General features: G+C 38.5%; 3 protein-coding genes across 3 annotated transcripts; 1 reads left to right on the top strand and 2 right to left on the bottom strand.

Annotated features, from left to right (window-relative positions):
* Positions 1 to 4: 4 nt before the first annotated feature.
* On the top strand, positions 5 to 4,298 carry LOC113501232 (ubiquitin-like modifier-activating enzyme 5). The gene is made up of 9 exons (XM_026882308.1): positions 5 to 243; positions 566 to 701; positions 949 to 1,145; positions 1,657 to 1,843; positions 2,093 to 2,204; positions 2,350 to 2,447; positions 2,669 to 2,795; positions 3,037 to 3,110; positions 3,212 to 4,298. The coding sequence occupies exons 1-9, from the start codon at positions 107 to 109 to the stop codon at positions 3,323 to 3,325; spliced, it is 1,182 nt and encodes a 393-aa protein (XP_026738109.1). The 5' UTR covers positions 5 to 106; the 3' UTR covers positions 3,326 to 4,298.
* Positions 4,299 to 5,115: 817 nt separating this feature from the next.
* Positions 5,116 to 11,740, bottom strand: LOC113501387 (mutS protein homolog 5-like). The gene is made up of 17 exons (XM_026882519.1): positions 11,628 to 11,740; positions 11,482 to 11,542; positions 11,082 to 11,150; positions 10,624 to 10,975; positions 10,554 to 10,567; positions 10,205 to 10,467; positions 10,066 to 10,090; positions 9,664 to 9,863; positions 9,086 to 9,224; positions 8,693 to 8,797; positions 8,273 to 8,369; positions 7,493 to 7,689; positions 7,367 to 7,412; positions 6,700 to 6,848; positions 6,192 to 6,441; positions 5,827 to 5,972; positions 5,116 to 5,483 (listed from the first exon to the last, which is right to left on the bottom strand). Exons 1-17 carry the CDS (start codon positions 11,738 to 11,740, stop codon positions 5,142 to 5,144), a joined length of 2,568 nt encoding a protein of 855 aa, XP_026738320.1. The 3' UTR covers positions 5,116 to 5,141.
* A 646-nt stretch (positions 11,741 to 12,386) lies between these two features.
* On the bottom strand, positions 12,387 to 16,826 carry LOC113500964 (caveolin-3-like). The gene is made up of 3 exons (XM_026881921.1): positions 15,351 to 16,826; positions 13,362 to 13,541; positions 12,387 to 13,035 (listed from the first exon to the last, which is right to left on the bottom strand). The coding sequence occupies exons 1-3, from the start codon at positions 15,423 to 15,425 to the stop codon at positions 12,847 to 12,849; spliced, it is 444 nt and encodes a 147-aa protein (XP_026737722.1). The 5' UTR covers positions 15,426 to 16,826; the 3' UTR covers positions 12,387 to 12,846.
* Between the last annotated feature and the right edge of the window lie 26 nt (positions 16,827 to 16,852).

Raw genomic sequence — 16,852 nt, 5'->3', positions numbered from 1 at the left:
CACTTTGACTTTGATTGACAGTAGTGGAAGTGAGAGTGAACTTCGTGACTGTAGTACAGTGAGAATAACTTAAATTTTGACCAATTTGCGAAAGAATACAGTGAATATGGCCACTGTGGAAGAGTTGCAGAATAAAGTGAAGGAGCTGGAAGCTCAGCTTGCTGCTGCTCAGGGAAATGTAGGTCCGGTGAGACAGAAAATCGACGTAATGTCGTCCGAAGTCGTGGACTCCAATCCGTACAGGTATTTTGAGTTGCTGCTATTTAAATAATCTCAAAAGCTTAGTTTTAAACGCTTCCACACATGAAATCCTCTATTTATCATCGATTCAACGCTCACCTATAAATACAGTTTCATTTTAAAGTAATCAAAATTGATGCAATATGTTTTCATTTACTTGAGCAGAATATGATTATGTGGATCATAACTCACGTTAAATATAGTTTAACATGCTGATATTAATCGAACTTAAATCTTTGTGTTGAAAATGTTTGACATAAGATGTAGGTATGTTGGAAAACTTATGTTCAATTGTAAATATGTAAAATGTATTTATTGTCGACAGTCGTCTGATGGCTCTGAAAAGGATGGGTATTGTAAATAACTATGAGAAAATTCGTGAGATGTCAGTGGCTGTGGTTGGTGTTGGTGGCGTGGGCAGTGTCACTGCTGAGATGCTCACTAGATGTGGGATTGGAAAGGTTCACAACTTACGTATATTCAAATTAATGTCAAATTATGAATGACTCAATCCTTATTTAGACATTTATTAAGATGACTCAATATACAACATTTTAAAACATTTAATATCTTATTTCAAAAATATATTATTTGTATCATTGCTAATATAAATTTAAATAATAAATTGTGTAAGTCAAATATAAAAACATCATGATCCCCTGGTAAGTTCAGCATGAAAGAGGTTTCATATCATCTTTAAATTTCCAGTTGATCCTGTTTGACTATGACAAAGTGGAGCTGGCGAACATGAACCGGCTGTTCTTCCAGCCACACCAGGCCGGCCTCAGCAAGGTGGATGCAGCGGCCGCCACCCTTCAGAACATCAACCCTGATGTTACTATTGATGCATACAACTATAATATTACCACTGTTGATAACTTCCAGAACTTCTGTGACACAATTAGGTATTTCTTATTTTAATATTATGACATACGATCATTTTTAGGTACAAAGAATTGGATTAAGTAGCAACTGCTCTAAAATTTTATTAGACATTAGCTGTCCCGGAGTCCCGAAATTTTGCAATTTTTCCATATTTTAAAACCGTTTAAACCTTCCCTGGACTGCTACGAAAATGAGCCATATCAGTTCAGCCGTTCTCGAGTTTTAGCGAGACTAACGAACAGCAATTCATATTTATATATAAGAAGATTGCAATATACTATTTTAAATAAAATTGCATTAAATGTTTGTCCAAAAAGGAGATTAGTAGTATGTTATGTTTACCAAGTATAATTTCAACTTTACCTGTAATAGTCATTCTTGTTTGTTAAGTTGTGTGTGTTTAGTCAATGCATGATAAAGTTTTGTTTTTTTTTTTATGTATGCAGTTATATAGAGTAAATACAAGTATGCTTCACAACGCCAGAAATAAATCTTATTGCTTAACCGTCTTTATCATTTCTTGTAACTCAGAACTGGAAGTTTAATGGGCGGGCCTGTAGACCTTGTGCTCAGCTGTGTGGACAACTTCGAGGCTCGCATGGCCATCAACACTGCCTGCAATGAGCTGAACCAGAAGTGGTTTGAGTCCGGTGTCAGTGAGAATGCTGTGTCCGGACACATACAGTTCATCATTCCTGGGGAAACCGCTTGTTTTGCTGTGAGTATCGAGGTTAACACACAAAAGCACATTATTAACAAAATAGTAGAATTTATAGTCTACAATTTTTCAATAATGTGTTTTTCTCTTCCTCATGGTTTGGGGTATGTTGGATGTCATTTTACAAAACATTACTTAACTATAAAAATGATTCTTTCTTAAAATTAGAATTGGTTAAAGTTGAATAATGACAGAAATAAGGTAAGATCCTCAACAATTTTTAATGTATGTTGAATTTTCTGATTTCAGTGTGCCCCACCACTAGTGGTGGCTTCCAAAATTGATGAGAGGACACTGAAGAGGGAAGGAGTGTGCGCTGCCAGTCTACCTACCACCATGGGAATTGTAGCTGGGTTCTTAGGTAGTACTTTGATCATTTTGTTCATTTCAATCTGTTAAATTTTGTTGGCTATGTAAAGTATTAAACATCGTTTTTAAGAGCATTCAGCATTCCTTTGACCTACTCTAGTCTTGAATTTTATAGATTATTTTCTTTTTTATTTCAGTGCAAAATACATTGAAGTTCTTACTCGAGTTTGGAACAGTCACTCATTACTTAGGATACAGCGCATTAACAGATTTCTTCCCGACAATGGGTTTGAAGGCAAGTATCCTAGTTTGGCTAGCTTACACATAATTTGCTACGAAACTGGATCCAAAGTGATCTAGAGCACTAATACTATCACTTAGTTTGGTATGCAGGACAGAGCCATTATGGTATTCCTTACAATAGGGTAGTTTACAGTATACTACGAGGAAAATCGTAAAAATAAATCAATGAGATAGCTCAAGCAAAAACTTAATTAGGTATCTGTCCTGTTTCAGCCAAACCCACAGTGTGACGACAGTTTCTGTCGCAGTAGACAGACGGAGTTCAAAGCGAAGCCTGTCGTGGAACTGGCCACAGAAGTCATGGAAGATATCGCGCCTGTGCACGCAGATAACGAATGGGGTACGTTATGACTAACTTTCATTAAAAATCTCATGGTTTCTAATTAGGGATAAATACCACGTTCACAAGTAATTATCTCTCCGTATAGAATCCGTTTCAAACTAATTTTCTTCTAAAATATTTTGTAAAATTTTCTATTCCAGCATTGAACATAGGAAAGCATCCCTGGGCACTATAAGTCTCGTCCATACGTAATTAATTAATAAATATAATGATAATTACGCTCTTATTTTTTTTATAGGTATCAGCCTAGTTGACGAAAACAGCCCTGTAGATGATGACTGCTCCAATCTTAAACTAGTAGACGGTGTTCAGGTACTTATCTGATATTCTATTTAATTAACGCTTTGTGAGAAGAAGCTGTTATTATTGCATAAGGTTAAAAAATATAAATAAATTTTCTATTGCCCATGCAGGTGGCCTACAGTGTCCCCGTAGACAACAGTACCCCGGAGTCCAGTACGGGCGGCGCCGTGGCCGCGTCAGAGCTGTCGCTAGAGGAGCTCATGCAGCAAATGAAGTCCATGTAAATATGTAGACAACAACCACTACCCACTGCGGCCATACACTGACGAGTCACCGACCAATAAGTGGCCATTTACTTCATATCAGGAACATGTACTGAGTGAAAATGATTTTTTTATATTATATTGGGTTGTCTGAAATGAATGTTAGTGATGTTTTGCTAAGTATTAAGTTTGTGTATTCCTTTTTGTTATTTACTGTATTTAAGTAATGTCCATTTGATAAAAGATAAGGGAAAGTCTGGCTGAGTGATTGGCCAAAACATTTGATGTTAATGCAACGGAATAAGTGGCTTTGTTGATGTTAAAAACGCTCAAATTTATATTATTGTATATAAGTAACGTTTGGAATTTGTTACAAGTTAATTTTGCATAAGTTTTAAAATTATTATTTGTTGCTTTCCATAAATTTTAACGTCTATTAATATATTTAGCTAAAAGCATTTGTGATCGTATACTAGTGTCAAAAATAAAAGAATCATGAATTCTAAATCTTAAGCGATTGCTTTATTTGTATGTATTGAATGTATATTTAAATTATTAAAATGCTTCATGACAATGCATTACAGCTGATGTGTATTATCTTTGTTCTATTCTTAGGTATATAAAATGTGTTTCAAGTTAGTACTTACGTTGTTGCAAGGCCAAATAAATATGTTTGTGTCCTAAAGATGCTCGTTACAAATTCATTATCTGTTCACCATTTTTATCTAATTACCTGTTTATGTAGTTGCTCTCTACTTTCCTCTAGAATGGGACAAAGACGATGCAGTCATCAAAACCAAGCATTCCAGCTTATTGTATAAAAATATATAATTTATTTAAGAGCTAATGAGAGTAGCGTAAGACGTAGTTAATTTATTTTTTTGATATGTTTTAAAATTTTATATCAATATTGTTGTTAGCTGCGCTGAGCTGAATGAATATCATTATACATATTGTAATAAATTTTATTGTAATTAAATATCGTCTGTCAAAAGTTTGTTTTTTATTTGTTCCACGCAAGTGTTTAGTTTCTTCATAATTCTCTTGTCTGGAGGGGGTAGAGTATTTTTCTGTAAAAATACGATGTGAGCTTAATTAATTGACGATTCAGAAAAACGGTTATCACAGGGCTAGTTGCAGGTTGTAACGTAACTACTTAATATAGCTTTAGAAAATATTTTGAAACTATATTCTGAGATGTTGTAGGGTAGGAAGCGAAGAATATCAGTTGATTTATGGAGATTTCATCAATTGTTGAAGAAGGTATCAAGTGTTCGCTGACCGCGACAGCATCCAGCAGCAGCCCCGCGCGGGCCACGACTCTTGCTTCCAGCCCCGCCGCGGCCGCCGCGCCCCGCGCCAGCCCGCCCGCCTGCCGCCCGCCGGCCTGCCGCCCCCCCGCCTGCTGCGCGCCCGCCCGCTGCGCGCCCGCCGCCGACTCGCGCACTCGGAACAGGAACACCGCCTCACCGTCCTGGACCACGTACTCGAAACTCTGCGAAATATCAATTACAGGTAACTACATTGAATTTTTAGCAAACTTACTTTTTTCTTCTCTAACAATAATATTATTATGGTGTTCAACTGCACCTGATAAAGCTTAGGCCGTTAAATCTAAAAGCTTAGCTGAAACTCGATTCCCTTCGGAGAAGCTTGAAAAAAAAGTTCCCCAAATTGATAACAATCATCTTCCTAAATAAATCATCCAACTTATCGAATAGCTTGGAAATACACGAAAAAACACAAAAGATGAAATGAAATAACTTTTATGGATTTTATCGCGGCTTAACTTTCGATTTAAGTTCCCGACGTTTCGAAATAGCACGAACAACATCTGTCAAAACGAACGCCATCTCAGTCTGCCCGTGACCATGATACCTGCAAAGGTGTCGGAACATCGGGAACTAAATCTAAAATGAAACCACGATAAGATCCGTAAAAGTAGTACGTAGTAACCCACACTTACCATAAACCGAACAATAGGAGTATGCACGATATAGTCGTGTATGTTCAAGTAGTGTGTAGCGAGCAGCACGTGCGGGCAGGCGGCGCCGCGGAACAGCAGCGTGTTGAGGCAGGCCGCCAGCAGCGACAGCCCGTCCGAGAACGACGTGCCCTTGCCGAACTCGTCCACGATCAGCAGGGAGTTGGACGACGACTCCTGCAGGGCTAGCGCCATCTGGGGACATTACAGGTACACTCGAAACTCACTAACTAACCTCTACTATATCGGTGAACATCATAATGAACTTCTTATTCTTCCTTGTTAAACAAGTATGGAGACACCTGACAGATTTTATCCGATAAAACCATCGGAATCTTGGATTTCTATTCAGGACCAGATATGAATTGCTGCTATTGGGATTGACCATTTTGATTTCGGGGAAATTATTTCTATATTACGGAGATATTTTAAAAAATATTATAAAGAGACCAAGAAAAGGTATGCTGACTTTTTCCGGCTCAAACCACATCGGACCATTGAACAAGATGAAATCTACCCTCAGTATTGTAGTGGTTACCTGTCGCAGGTCTATGAGGAAGGCGGACATGTGCGCGGCCACACACTCGCGGCTCTGTACCCGCGAGTGCAGCTGCCGCAGCACGCCCAGCCGCGCCGCCGCCGCCGGCACGAAGCTGCCCAGCTGCGCCAGGTACACTATCAGACCTGCAGGCATATGATACTCTGACCTTGAGAGAGCTGAAGGACAGCAGCAACAGATATGTTATAAACTTCTAAAGGTCTCGAACCACTGCTAAAAATGAATATGCTTAGCGTGTGTAATTGTGGTGTCTACATTGCATATAGTAATATTGTACGATTACCCCGATGCACAAATTTTGTCATTTATTGTAACGAAAAAATCAATGATAATCAGCAACTAACCAACTTGCTTCATATAAACAGATTTTCCGCTGGAGTTGGGCCCGGTGAGGATCTTGACGCAGCCGGCCTGCTCGCTGGACTCCAGGTCGTTGGGCACAAAGCTATCGCAGGTCAGCATGTACAGCGGGTGCTTGCCTTGCTTTATGCTTATTATCTTCTCTGTCGTTAACGTTGGACGCACGAAGTTCAATTCCTTACAGACCTTCGATATTGCGATTAGGCTAAAGTCAAAATAAAAATAAGATAAAATTCTCTACATATATTTATTTAGTAGACACTAGCATATTCTAAAGACTACTACAGCTAACAAACGATAATTTTATGACACACACTTCCCCACAAGCGGAAATGATTCAAGCTAACTTGGTATGATACGTCTTGAAAGCTTTTCGAGCAACACGCTTTCAGATGAATGGAACAAGTCTAACGCCATTTTACCAATAAATAAAGATACCCAAAGATTGTAGACATGCACTGGAAAACAATAGCGTCAATTATATCATATCAAGTTATCTGACCAGTCCAGGTCCGCGCACAGCCCCACGAGGTCTGCCAGCGTGTGCAGCTGCTGCAGCAGCAGGGCCGTCAGCCGCAGCATGAGGCGGGTCTCATGCGCCACTATCTCGGGGTACGTGTCGCCCACCACCACGTCAAGCTCTGCGACATAACAACACCACACTCACTATTAGTCCAGTCAAAATAGACATTCAAGCTTACAGTAACTCGCACCCAGCTGAAAATTGGCATGGATATAGAGGACTCTATTACCCACAATTTGTCAATTATCCACATCAAACCAATGTGTGGAAAAAAAATAACACTTTTGGAGCTAATTTGGACCGGACTATAATAGTCTGCGCAAGTGATAGCCATCTACTAAGGCTGTCTACTCAGTTGGAGACTGAGGTGGGAGTCAGTGGCAATATAATACAACCACCCGAGGTAACGATGTTATTTCTCGGGAAGTGAAAAACACGCGAGCGAATACTATAACATAATATAAACTAAATACAGCACCATAATATAAGTACTACTACAACTAAAGGTAGGCATTCTAACTTGGGAAGCTTTTAGTCTTATATAAGTCGCAGTCACAATAATATAGGCAAAATTGACACCGTCTAGGTTTGTTACTGGCTTGGTAAAATTTTAAGAAGGAAGTTTAATCAATTTACCTTCACATCCTTTGCTTTTGTAGTGAATGTAGTCATTGTTTTGAAACTGTCAAAAATATACACATTTTATATTACATGCTTGCATTAATGATACCATTTACATATTCCCTATTGCGAACAGCTCACCATGAACTTCATGTCGGGCAGTTCCTTGTCTTCCGCGCGGAGGTCGCGGGCCCACAGGCGCACGGCCAGCAGGTAGCCCAGATGCGGCATGTACAGCATGCTGCACTCGCGCACGTGCGGCGGCAGGCGCGCGAGCTCCACGCGCGCCGTGGCCGACATCAGGCCGGGGAGGCTCGCCATCGTCTGCTTCTCTACTTACGTCATGGAAATTTAGTAACTGTACAAGACTGCTTTCCTCCTAAAAGCAAGCTCATATACCTTACCAGTAACCTATTGGTTTCCGCAAATTTTCTTTCTAACACAATAATAACAATCAGGAGTACTTTAAGAAATCAGTATATCCCCTCTGATATTTGATGAAAGTCAGTAGTACTCAAAGAAACATGCATTTATCTTGATTGTATTGACATTTAAATCAAATTACACTAAACAAGGTAAACTAATTTAAACAACTGGGAATACTTAATACTTGCAGTAAGGCACTTTGCAAAGAAGGATGAAAGGGGTACTTAACCGTACTTATTACTTCAAATAAATTTTGCTTATAACTCGAAATCAGTCATTCTTCCCTTAAACCTCCCCACATTTTTTCTTAATCGTCTGGGTTTTTCTCATTTTCCTTACCCGCAATTTATATCCCCTATTCTCTTCCACCTTACAAAACCTCTTAGCCATAACAAAATCTATTTTAGGCTACATAATTGTAACAAAAACATTCATAAAACCTTGACAATATTATAGGGGGGTAATGCCAGATTAATAACAGTGTGAAACACTTACTCATGTCGAGTTCAGGGTCGACGCCGGGCTTCACCGTGAACTTGCCTTCCGTTTTGGACAGATCGAAGTCTATTATTCTATTCATGTATAACGCCATCTAATTAATAACATTTATGAGTATTGTCGAGGTTATTAGGAAGCTGATATATACATAGACACTTATTTCATCTTGTAAGGTATCTTTCTCGCAAATCGAGTCATCAATACTAAATTTTCCCGCCTGCCTTGCCTGAAAAAGGCCTACCTATAGGAAAAACTTTTTGATTTTGATTCTCGGGTTCCAATATGTTTAACAAAACCATTTTCTTCTTTACACATGTTTTTATCATCATCATCTTTAAAAGTTACCCATAGGCTAAAACACGCGAAGCAATATAAACAAACAATACTAAAGACAAGTGAAGATTAGTACTATGTAACCTCGTAAAGCTTGGTGTTGTCGAAGGAGGCCAGCTGTTCCAGGAATTCGCTGGCTTTGCCCGCACTCTCGCACATTTCGCAGATTAGCACGGCATTGTATAAAGTCTAAAAAAACAATAATTACATAAAAAGGCTTTAAATATACTTACACCATAGATTTTCTTTTACTTACATTGTAGAGTGATTTCCACTGGTACGGTTTCGCCGATAGCGCTTTGATTTTGGCTAGAATACCCTGTGTGATGAGCTTTTAATAAAAATCTTTATACATTCAGAATAATTGTGTAAAATTCACAAGTTCACTTCAAAGATAAGTAGTAGAGGAGTCAGAGTGATTTTTGCCCATCAGTGGAACATTTGTGGCTGTAACTACATACATATAGAAATACTGACATGCACATTTTTGATGTATCTCATGGCCGAGCAGATGTTCCTCATGAGCCCTTCGTTCTGCGGCTTCATGAAGAAGTCTATAACGTCCTGTCGACGTTTCAGGGTTGCCAAGTCTGTGGTCGGGTGTTGTAGGAGGACTCTGTGATAAATTAAATGCGAGCTTGATCACTTGATAAAAGAACTAAGAGAATTAGTAGGTATGACAAGATTTTCTATCATATTTTAATATAGCGACAATATAACGAAATTTTGTGTGGATATTCTGTCACATTTCACAGACTTACTACATTACGGATTAAAGATTAAGTGCCTTATGACTTTGAAGTTTTATTTTGTTCAAATAGTTGTCTTTTTTTTTTTTATCATGAACATTCTGAGACATTCTAGAAATTCCATTAAAAAATAAGGAAATAACTTTACCACAAATTTCATTCCTGTGAAACGATTGATAACGAAGAACCTACTGCTAAAAATAATAATTTTGCAGTTGGGAAGCGTGCACAGCACTTTACAGTGTAGGGCGGTGTTCCTTTTCCTCACCTACAATAATATAACTTAAAGTGGAGGTAGTCCAGTACCTCATCCGGCTGTGTCCGATCTTGGAGCTGGTGGTCCTGCTGAAGAGCTGGAACAGGCTGAGTCCCTCCCGCGAGGAGCCGCGCGCGCCGCGGCGGCAGGCGGCGGGGTGCGCCTGCGCCGCGAACACCTGCAGGCCGAGGTATGTGTCGCCGTCCACTGACATCATGTCCGCGCTGGGGAGGGGGACACGGGCTAAGAACTACTGCTACTGTTTTTGTATAGCTACAGATAAAGTTAAAGTTGCCTTACATTTCGACAAATTAGTTAGGGCGGGTCAGACTTTGTCGTAAGTAAAAAAAAGCTATATACCTAGTTAAATAATCTAAATACCCACGTTTTTTAATGTCGCTCCAGTCAAATTTTATCAAAAGCGGTCCAGCATTTTTATAGTTGTAAATTGCATTGTCATCGGGTTTCGAAACTACCCTGATAATTTCAGTCAGCTAGCTCATCGAGAAGTGCCTCAAAATTGAGTTACACAAATCCAACCGGAACGACAAACAAACAAATAAGAAAGTGAGCCATCTATGCTATGCTTACAGTGAAATATGCCGCAGACTGAGAAACTCCGGCTTTCCATGCAAGTCCATGCTCAGTTTGGCCCAGTTGAGGTCCAGGTACCTGAGCAACGCGCCCAGTGCGTGTATACTCTGCATTTGCGAGAAATCTAGGATAGTGCGGAGGTACAGACTCCGCTCTTCATCCGAAGCGTTGGCCGGCTCGGTGGGAAGCGAGAGGGATGAGATGCGTCTCTTGCAGCCTTCAAAACCTTGATTAAATTTCAAAGGAGGAGGGGAAAAATACTTTTAGTAGTAGATACTATAAGAAATTAAGAAACATATCCTGCAGAAGCATATCCCGCAGAAACATATCTATAAATGTAAGCTACTTTAGAATCAAATTCTGGGAAAATAATCCAAAGGCCTACATAAAATACTACAAATTGTAGCTTTACTTACTGTACTCCTTCGAGGACAAGAACACGAGCTTACACCTCCCCTCATCATTAGCATCGGCATCAAAGACCGTTCTCTTGACGACTTGCACGAAGGCGCCCTGGTTCTTACCATCCAGTAGCAAGCACACAGGCTCTACCTGGCGGTACAGGCTGGCGAACATCTGGTACTCCGGCGGGCGGTCTACTATCTCTTCAAGGATATACAGCTGATGGAAATATGAAGAAGTAAGAGGAAATATAAGAACCGGGGTGCTTAGTAGCCTAATGGTAAAATATCGTCTGGCACCACTATTTCCTTTTCTATCACCTAAACCATCATTTAAATGAGGGAGAAAGCGAGAGAAGAGACGAAGCGAGATTGTGTTGGTTTATGTATTCAACAATGTTCTGCCGTGACCCAAATGCATCCAACCCTAATAATAAAAGCATAATTATGACAGGCCAGTAAATCAGACTCACCTCGCCAGTTTGTAGGGTGCAGTAGGCCGCACCCAGCCGCCCAGACCGGCAGTATGCCACCAGCACCCTCTATAACGTTTAGTTATTTTACCATCGATTTACGAAATGACGAAAATTGTTATACTAGCTTTGAATAACTTGTTAGTTGTAATCTATTATTCATTGCCTTATGTATGTTGCCTTAAAATGTCGTGCTAAACTTATAACGACGCATAATTTGAGTACGTTTAAGAACTTAATTGTCAGCGATGATAATTGAATTACATATTGTTAGTACCAGACTCTTAAATCTATGGATAGGATAACAGGAATTTTATTTAATGGCGGGTATAATTTACAAACAGTGATAAATTTTCTTCACCGATACTTTCACAAGTAGATAGCAATTGATTGGGCTTACCTCCTCTATTTCACTTTCTTCACTAGTTTCTTGTTGGCCGATTGTATTTGTCTCACTATTTCTAATAGAACCAAAATTAATATTTAATATTTTAATTCAATAAATCGCTTGCCACCAGTCACATAAAATTACAAAGAGAAACAAACCTGCGGCAATTTGCTATGACAAAATGACTATCACTTGAATTAGGATTCAAATTATTGGTGATACTTGTCGAATGGTTGATTACGGATGCTGAAGTAACTTCCTTAGATTCCATTTTATTTATAATACTACCCAACATTAAAAATTAACCTAAAGTTTTAATAGGTGTATAATCCCGGGAAATATGAAAACTATGAATCTATCTACTGCCTGCTACCGCCGCCGATTGCCGCCAAATTTTAGTTTAAAAAAAAATCATAAAGGAAACATTGATTCAGCCAGGTTAAAGATTTTAAAAAGTCCATGACAATATTTAAAAAAATAAATAAAGATACTACAAGTTAATAAATTGAATTTACTAGAATATTTATATTATTTCCCAAACCTTAATTTGCCAACTAGTCATACCATTAGTAAGAAATGTTTTATGGTCTTTTTCACTCATTAAATATTCAGTGGTTACAGGCAGGTAATTGAAATATAGCGTGATGTTGTTCATTCGGCACTCACAGCTTGTTTGCCATAATGTTGATAATGTAATGGGGTCACTAGCCTGTTTTGTGGGAGTTTACTCTAACTGTAAACTCAAAGATTTATGTCAACATTCTCAATTAGGTTGGCCGTAAAATATTAATGTTATTAGCATTTTGTAAAATTATGTCAAACCAGCATTCAATGAGTCGTGTTTGGTATAACCAAAGTTAACTAGTAGGAGAAACATTGTTCATTTAAGTTGTTCGTTTATAAAATAAAAGATTAGCTATGTTTTTAGCATTTATTTAAAAATCGCCTCACACGTTTAATATGAAACAAAATAGCATTTAAACTACTTGTCTAGAAAATACGTAGAAATACTTATTTAGAAGAATATTTTCACAATATCCACTTTCAGGTGCAAAAAGTTTTTACGTGCGCAAAAGGTTTTTATATCTTAGTTAAAGGCACTTATGTGGGTACGTCAGCGTTTATATCAACCTTATTTTAGGAGCATATTCCAAATTCAAATGTCTGCATTTATCTCACCTTAATTAAAAACGTCAAATTCGAATTATAATAAAACTGTATCTAATTTCGTATTGTACACTTAGTTTATGCCCCGAAATCATTTTGTTGTTTACACAATATTTTACTTTTGTTGTTTTTTACTTAATCGAGTGTTTAATTTAATTTTAATTTTATTAAGCTTTTTTTATAATATTGCGTCATTAGTCGTGTACAATATTACACGACTAACATGTCCTTGTCATCGGGCGCGTCCTTCCTGAGGTTGACCCTGATGTTTCTACACAAGTGTCCCACGGCGTCAGCGCAGGGCACGACCACGGCCGCCGCGCACGACTGCACCATGGTGCGGAGGTTTGCGAAGTAGATCTTCACGCAGCGGAGGCACGGCCTTGTGCACCAGATTTGCTAAACAGAAACATTCAAGTTAATGTGCTGTAATGAAGTTGGTTTATATTTTGATTCATTTCACTTTATTATGAATTGTAACCAACGCCCCGATTCTGCTAATAACAATGGTCGATGAATAAATGGCAACTGCATTAAATATGAAATTATTCCTATTCTCTTAAGGCCTTAAGAGAATACGAAATGTGTCATTTTAAGCCAATTTTCAATCATTCATCGGCCATTGTAAATATTAGAATTGGGGCCCTGACTGGAAAATATTTCATTGTTATCATCAAAGTCTCCCTTATATGTTGAATTAAAATGTATGTTGACTGTTCTCATACCTCGAAGGCGAGGCAGGCGAACCCGCAGCCCAGCAGCAGCGCGCAGGGCGGCGCGAGCAGCACGGCCAGCACGGTGTAGCAACAGTTGCGCGAGTGTCGGTAGCACGCGTGACTCAGCCGCCACGCGCACTCCGGGCTGCGCGCGCCCTCCGGCTCGCCGATTATATCGTCCCATACTATCTGGTGGTTGAAAGATATTTTTTTATCGAATAGTTGGCGAAACGTTATATTTAAAAGCTACAATTATGGAAAAAATCATAGCAGGTACCTATCATGTATGCGTCTTAATATATTTCACTTCTTCATCTTGTATTGAATCACCTTTATTTAAAAGGGTAAAACTCTACCTAGAGAAGTGTTTTTTTTACCAGCTCAGAAAAAATTGTAGAATAGGTAATTTAACGTTACCAAGGCGCTTTTTAGGGCTACTAGAAATAAAAACTATTTGATTTGCTATCGACACACAAAGCAATTTAATGAAGGAGTTAGGGATACAAACAAAACAAACCCAATGAATGAAATAAATGACGTTATTGATCTGCTGTCCTATGCGAATACACACGTAGTTCTATGCTGATATCTTGGCTACCTTCTCTCCTCAAGGAAAGTGTGAAAATTTTATGCTTAATTCGGTACTTAGTGGTGAGTGCCCCGGTCCGGCTCAGACCGAGTCACGCAAACGTCTCCTTCTCTATACCGTGGTAGCTCTAGGCTTTTAATTAAACCCTTGTTTTGTCTGACTTCGCATGTTTGATACAAACCATAAAGAATGTTGGAAGTGTTTTAGTTGTGGCTTATTCGAAGTTTTTGTTATAGAATAAAACTTTGAGTGTAACATTTTGGTCCTTTTTAAGCAAAGCAGGTCGCACGCAATGAGTATTGTTGTTCTGGAGTCGTGTATTTGATATAAGCACATACAGCGTTCATTTTTGTAGGCCAATGTAGTATTTCCAATTCAGATAATGTCTCCGGTCAAAGTGTCAACTTTTTTGTATCGCACTGTGCTGCCTATGACTCTATGCCGAGCCCTTACCTTAGATTTCAGGAACCCTGCCCCTACTTTAATCATTCAGTGACTGAAAGATACTTAATTAATTATAAGTACGACAATACAAAAGCTATTTTTCGCCCTTGTTTCCATTAATAGGTGAAATATTCAAAAGTATTTTTATCATCAGAAAAAAAAGAGTTGATTTATAAGTTTTACGTCATTCCCAACAATACTCAGTTTAATTTAACAGCCCTATTAACGTGACGTGGATGAAATGTAAATCTGTTTCCGGTGGCGAGGTGAGGCTATTTTAAGGGTGGTTTGAATAAATATAATAATGAAGCTATTCCAATAAGTAGGTAGCTGCGTACCTATACTAAGTAGAGTAGGCAATTTATGTGCCATAATGTATTTCGATACGCTTTACGTGGAAGGCTCATGTAAGAGCGTTTGATGATGAGCGTGTCTAGGTTGACTTCTTATATAAATCTCATTGAGTAGTGGAACAACAACTACAGTCAACAATCTAGCTTATATTCTAGGTAAAAACTATGAGTAATGTATGCATGCCGTGAATAAATACCCAGACGACATACTAACCCCGTATTTAACATATTCCATTGCAACGTCAAGGTCGCGTCCCATCGATTGTTTATGTTTAGAAGTTTCATTAAAAATTTACGGGATGTCCTGAAACTGTTTATTAACTTTCAAGACCAAATAAATTATTTGTATGAGAATACGCACGCGTAGCAATAACTTCGTTCCTAAAATATTAGAGAACTTTTTTAAAGTCCAAATTTTAAATAAAAATATGTGGAGATTAAACTTGAAAGAACTATGTGAACGGCCGAAGGGCCTGCCTATTACTTTGCTACTTATTAGATTGAACCTCGTTGCCCACTAATTGAATAACTTTGTTAGTCAGTCTAGGTTAGGATACGTTTTAGATCTTAAGTATTGGCTCAGCTTTAAAGCAAAAATAAGCACCTTCTTACCTGTATATGTTGGTTTAAATTGTTGGGATCTCTATCTTCGAGCGCCTCGTGTACTGACTCTGGTTTCGCCGTCATGATGGTCCTGGGCGCGGCCAGCGGCCCGAAGTCCGGCTGCTCCAGCACCGGCTCGGGCGCGTGCGGCAGCAGCTTGGCGCGGTGGATGCAGGCCAGGCACTGCCGGGACGAGGTCCGCACGAGCGCCGGGACGGCCGCGCCGCCGGAGCCCAGAGGAACCTCCTCAAAGGCCACGATAGATAAACCCCTCAGGTTCAATCACCAAAACGACCACTACCAAACTGCCAGTTCAACTGTCCCATGCAATCGAATGTGGACTTGAGTAACAATAACTAATTTGTGCTATTCAACCATTTGTATACTACAAATGGTTTTGCCTATTTCAATTGTTCGTAGCAACAAGTGACTTGGTAAGTAATTAAATTCAGTACTTTTACCTAAAAATATTTTTATATAGACAAATATATTAATGTTATTGTCTCTTTAAAAAGTTTCAACAACTTTAACAGATTGTTTTTTTTATAATATTTCAGTGTACGGTACGAAAGTAAGATAAACGAACACTGACCAGTCCAATGTATACACGACTGTAAGCTCGCGGTCAAACTGAAAACATTTCATAGTTCACTTCTGGATCCTTTGCGCATGTCCACGCTTCACGTTTTGCTCACTATCCATTGAAGGTTCCCTGCAACTTTCACCCATTAAATGCGGCAAAACAAACCAATGTATGTGTTACAAAGTAAAAGGGTGCATTTTTCCTTAGTTTTATACAGTTTTCAGGGGAGTACCGGAGAGCGTTGACCGGTAATTGCCTTTAGTGAGCATGTTACCACATGTCATATATTTTTTAATGTTAATCATTCTGATAGGCCGCCAGAGACTAATAACCTAAAGTCAGGCAATGTGTAAGTTGTTCAATTGTCAACTCGATTACATTAATGTTTTGTACGAAATCCTTGTTTTGATTAAGTGTCATTAGATATGTTAGAATGAAAAGTATTAGTTTTTTACTATTTATATATTAAACCTGTACTAAAAGTGAAGTTGAAAAACCAGAAAGAAGTTTTATTCCGTGATTCCTTTTTTTGTTCAAATTAAGTAAAAAGTCTGAATACTAATTTTTAACGTGTTCGTATGTAGTTGCATTTGTGCCCATTTAACAGGATGGCGTGTTTCTAAATGTTACGTTGATATTTTGTTTGACATTTTGAAGTCGTTGTAAAATGGCGGCACATTGTATTGCTCACACAACAAAGGTATGGTATTTAAAGCACAACGCTATTATATTTTTTACAAGTCATAAACTATTTATAAGTCCATACCTAATGTATAAAGGCATTTTCATTTAACACACAAACACTCACATTCAAAATTGAAGAAATTTGAAGATTTGTTTTTATGTAAGTACATACCTATCTGAGATTAGACAATTTAAAAAAAAAGTTATTTTCTTATACGAAGCAGTGATCTTATAAAGGGTGAAA

The sequence above is a fragment of the Trichoplusia ni genome, chromosome 15 (assembly GCF_003590095.1).
Source record: "Trichoplusia ni isolate ovarian cell line Hi5 chromosome 15, tn1, whole genome shotgun sequence".
NCBI lineage: Eukaryota > Metazoa > Arthropoda > Insecta > Lepidoptera > Noctuidae > Trichoplusia > Trichoplusia ni.
Note: the sequence above shows the minus strand (reverse complement) of the source record. Positions and strands in the feature narration are given on the sequence as shown.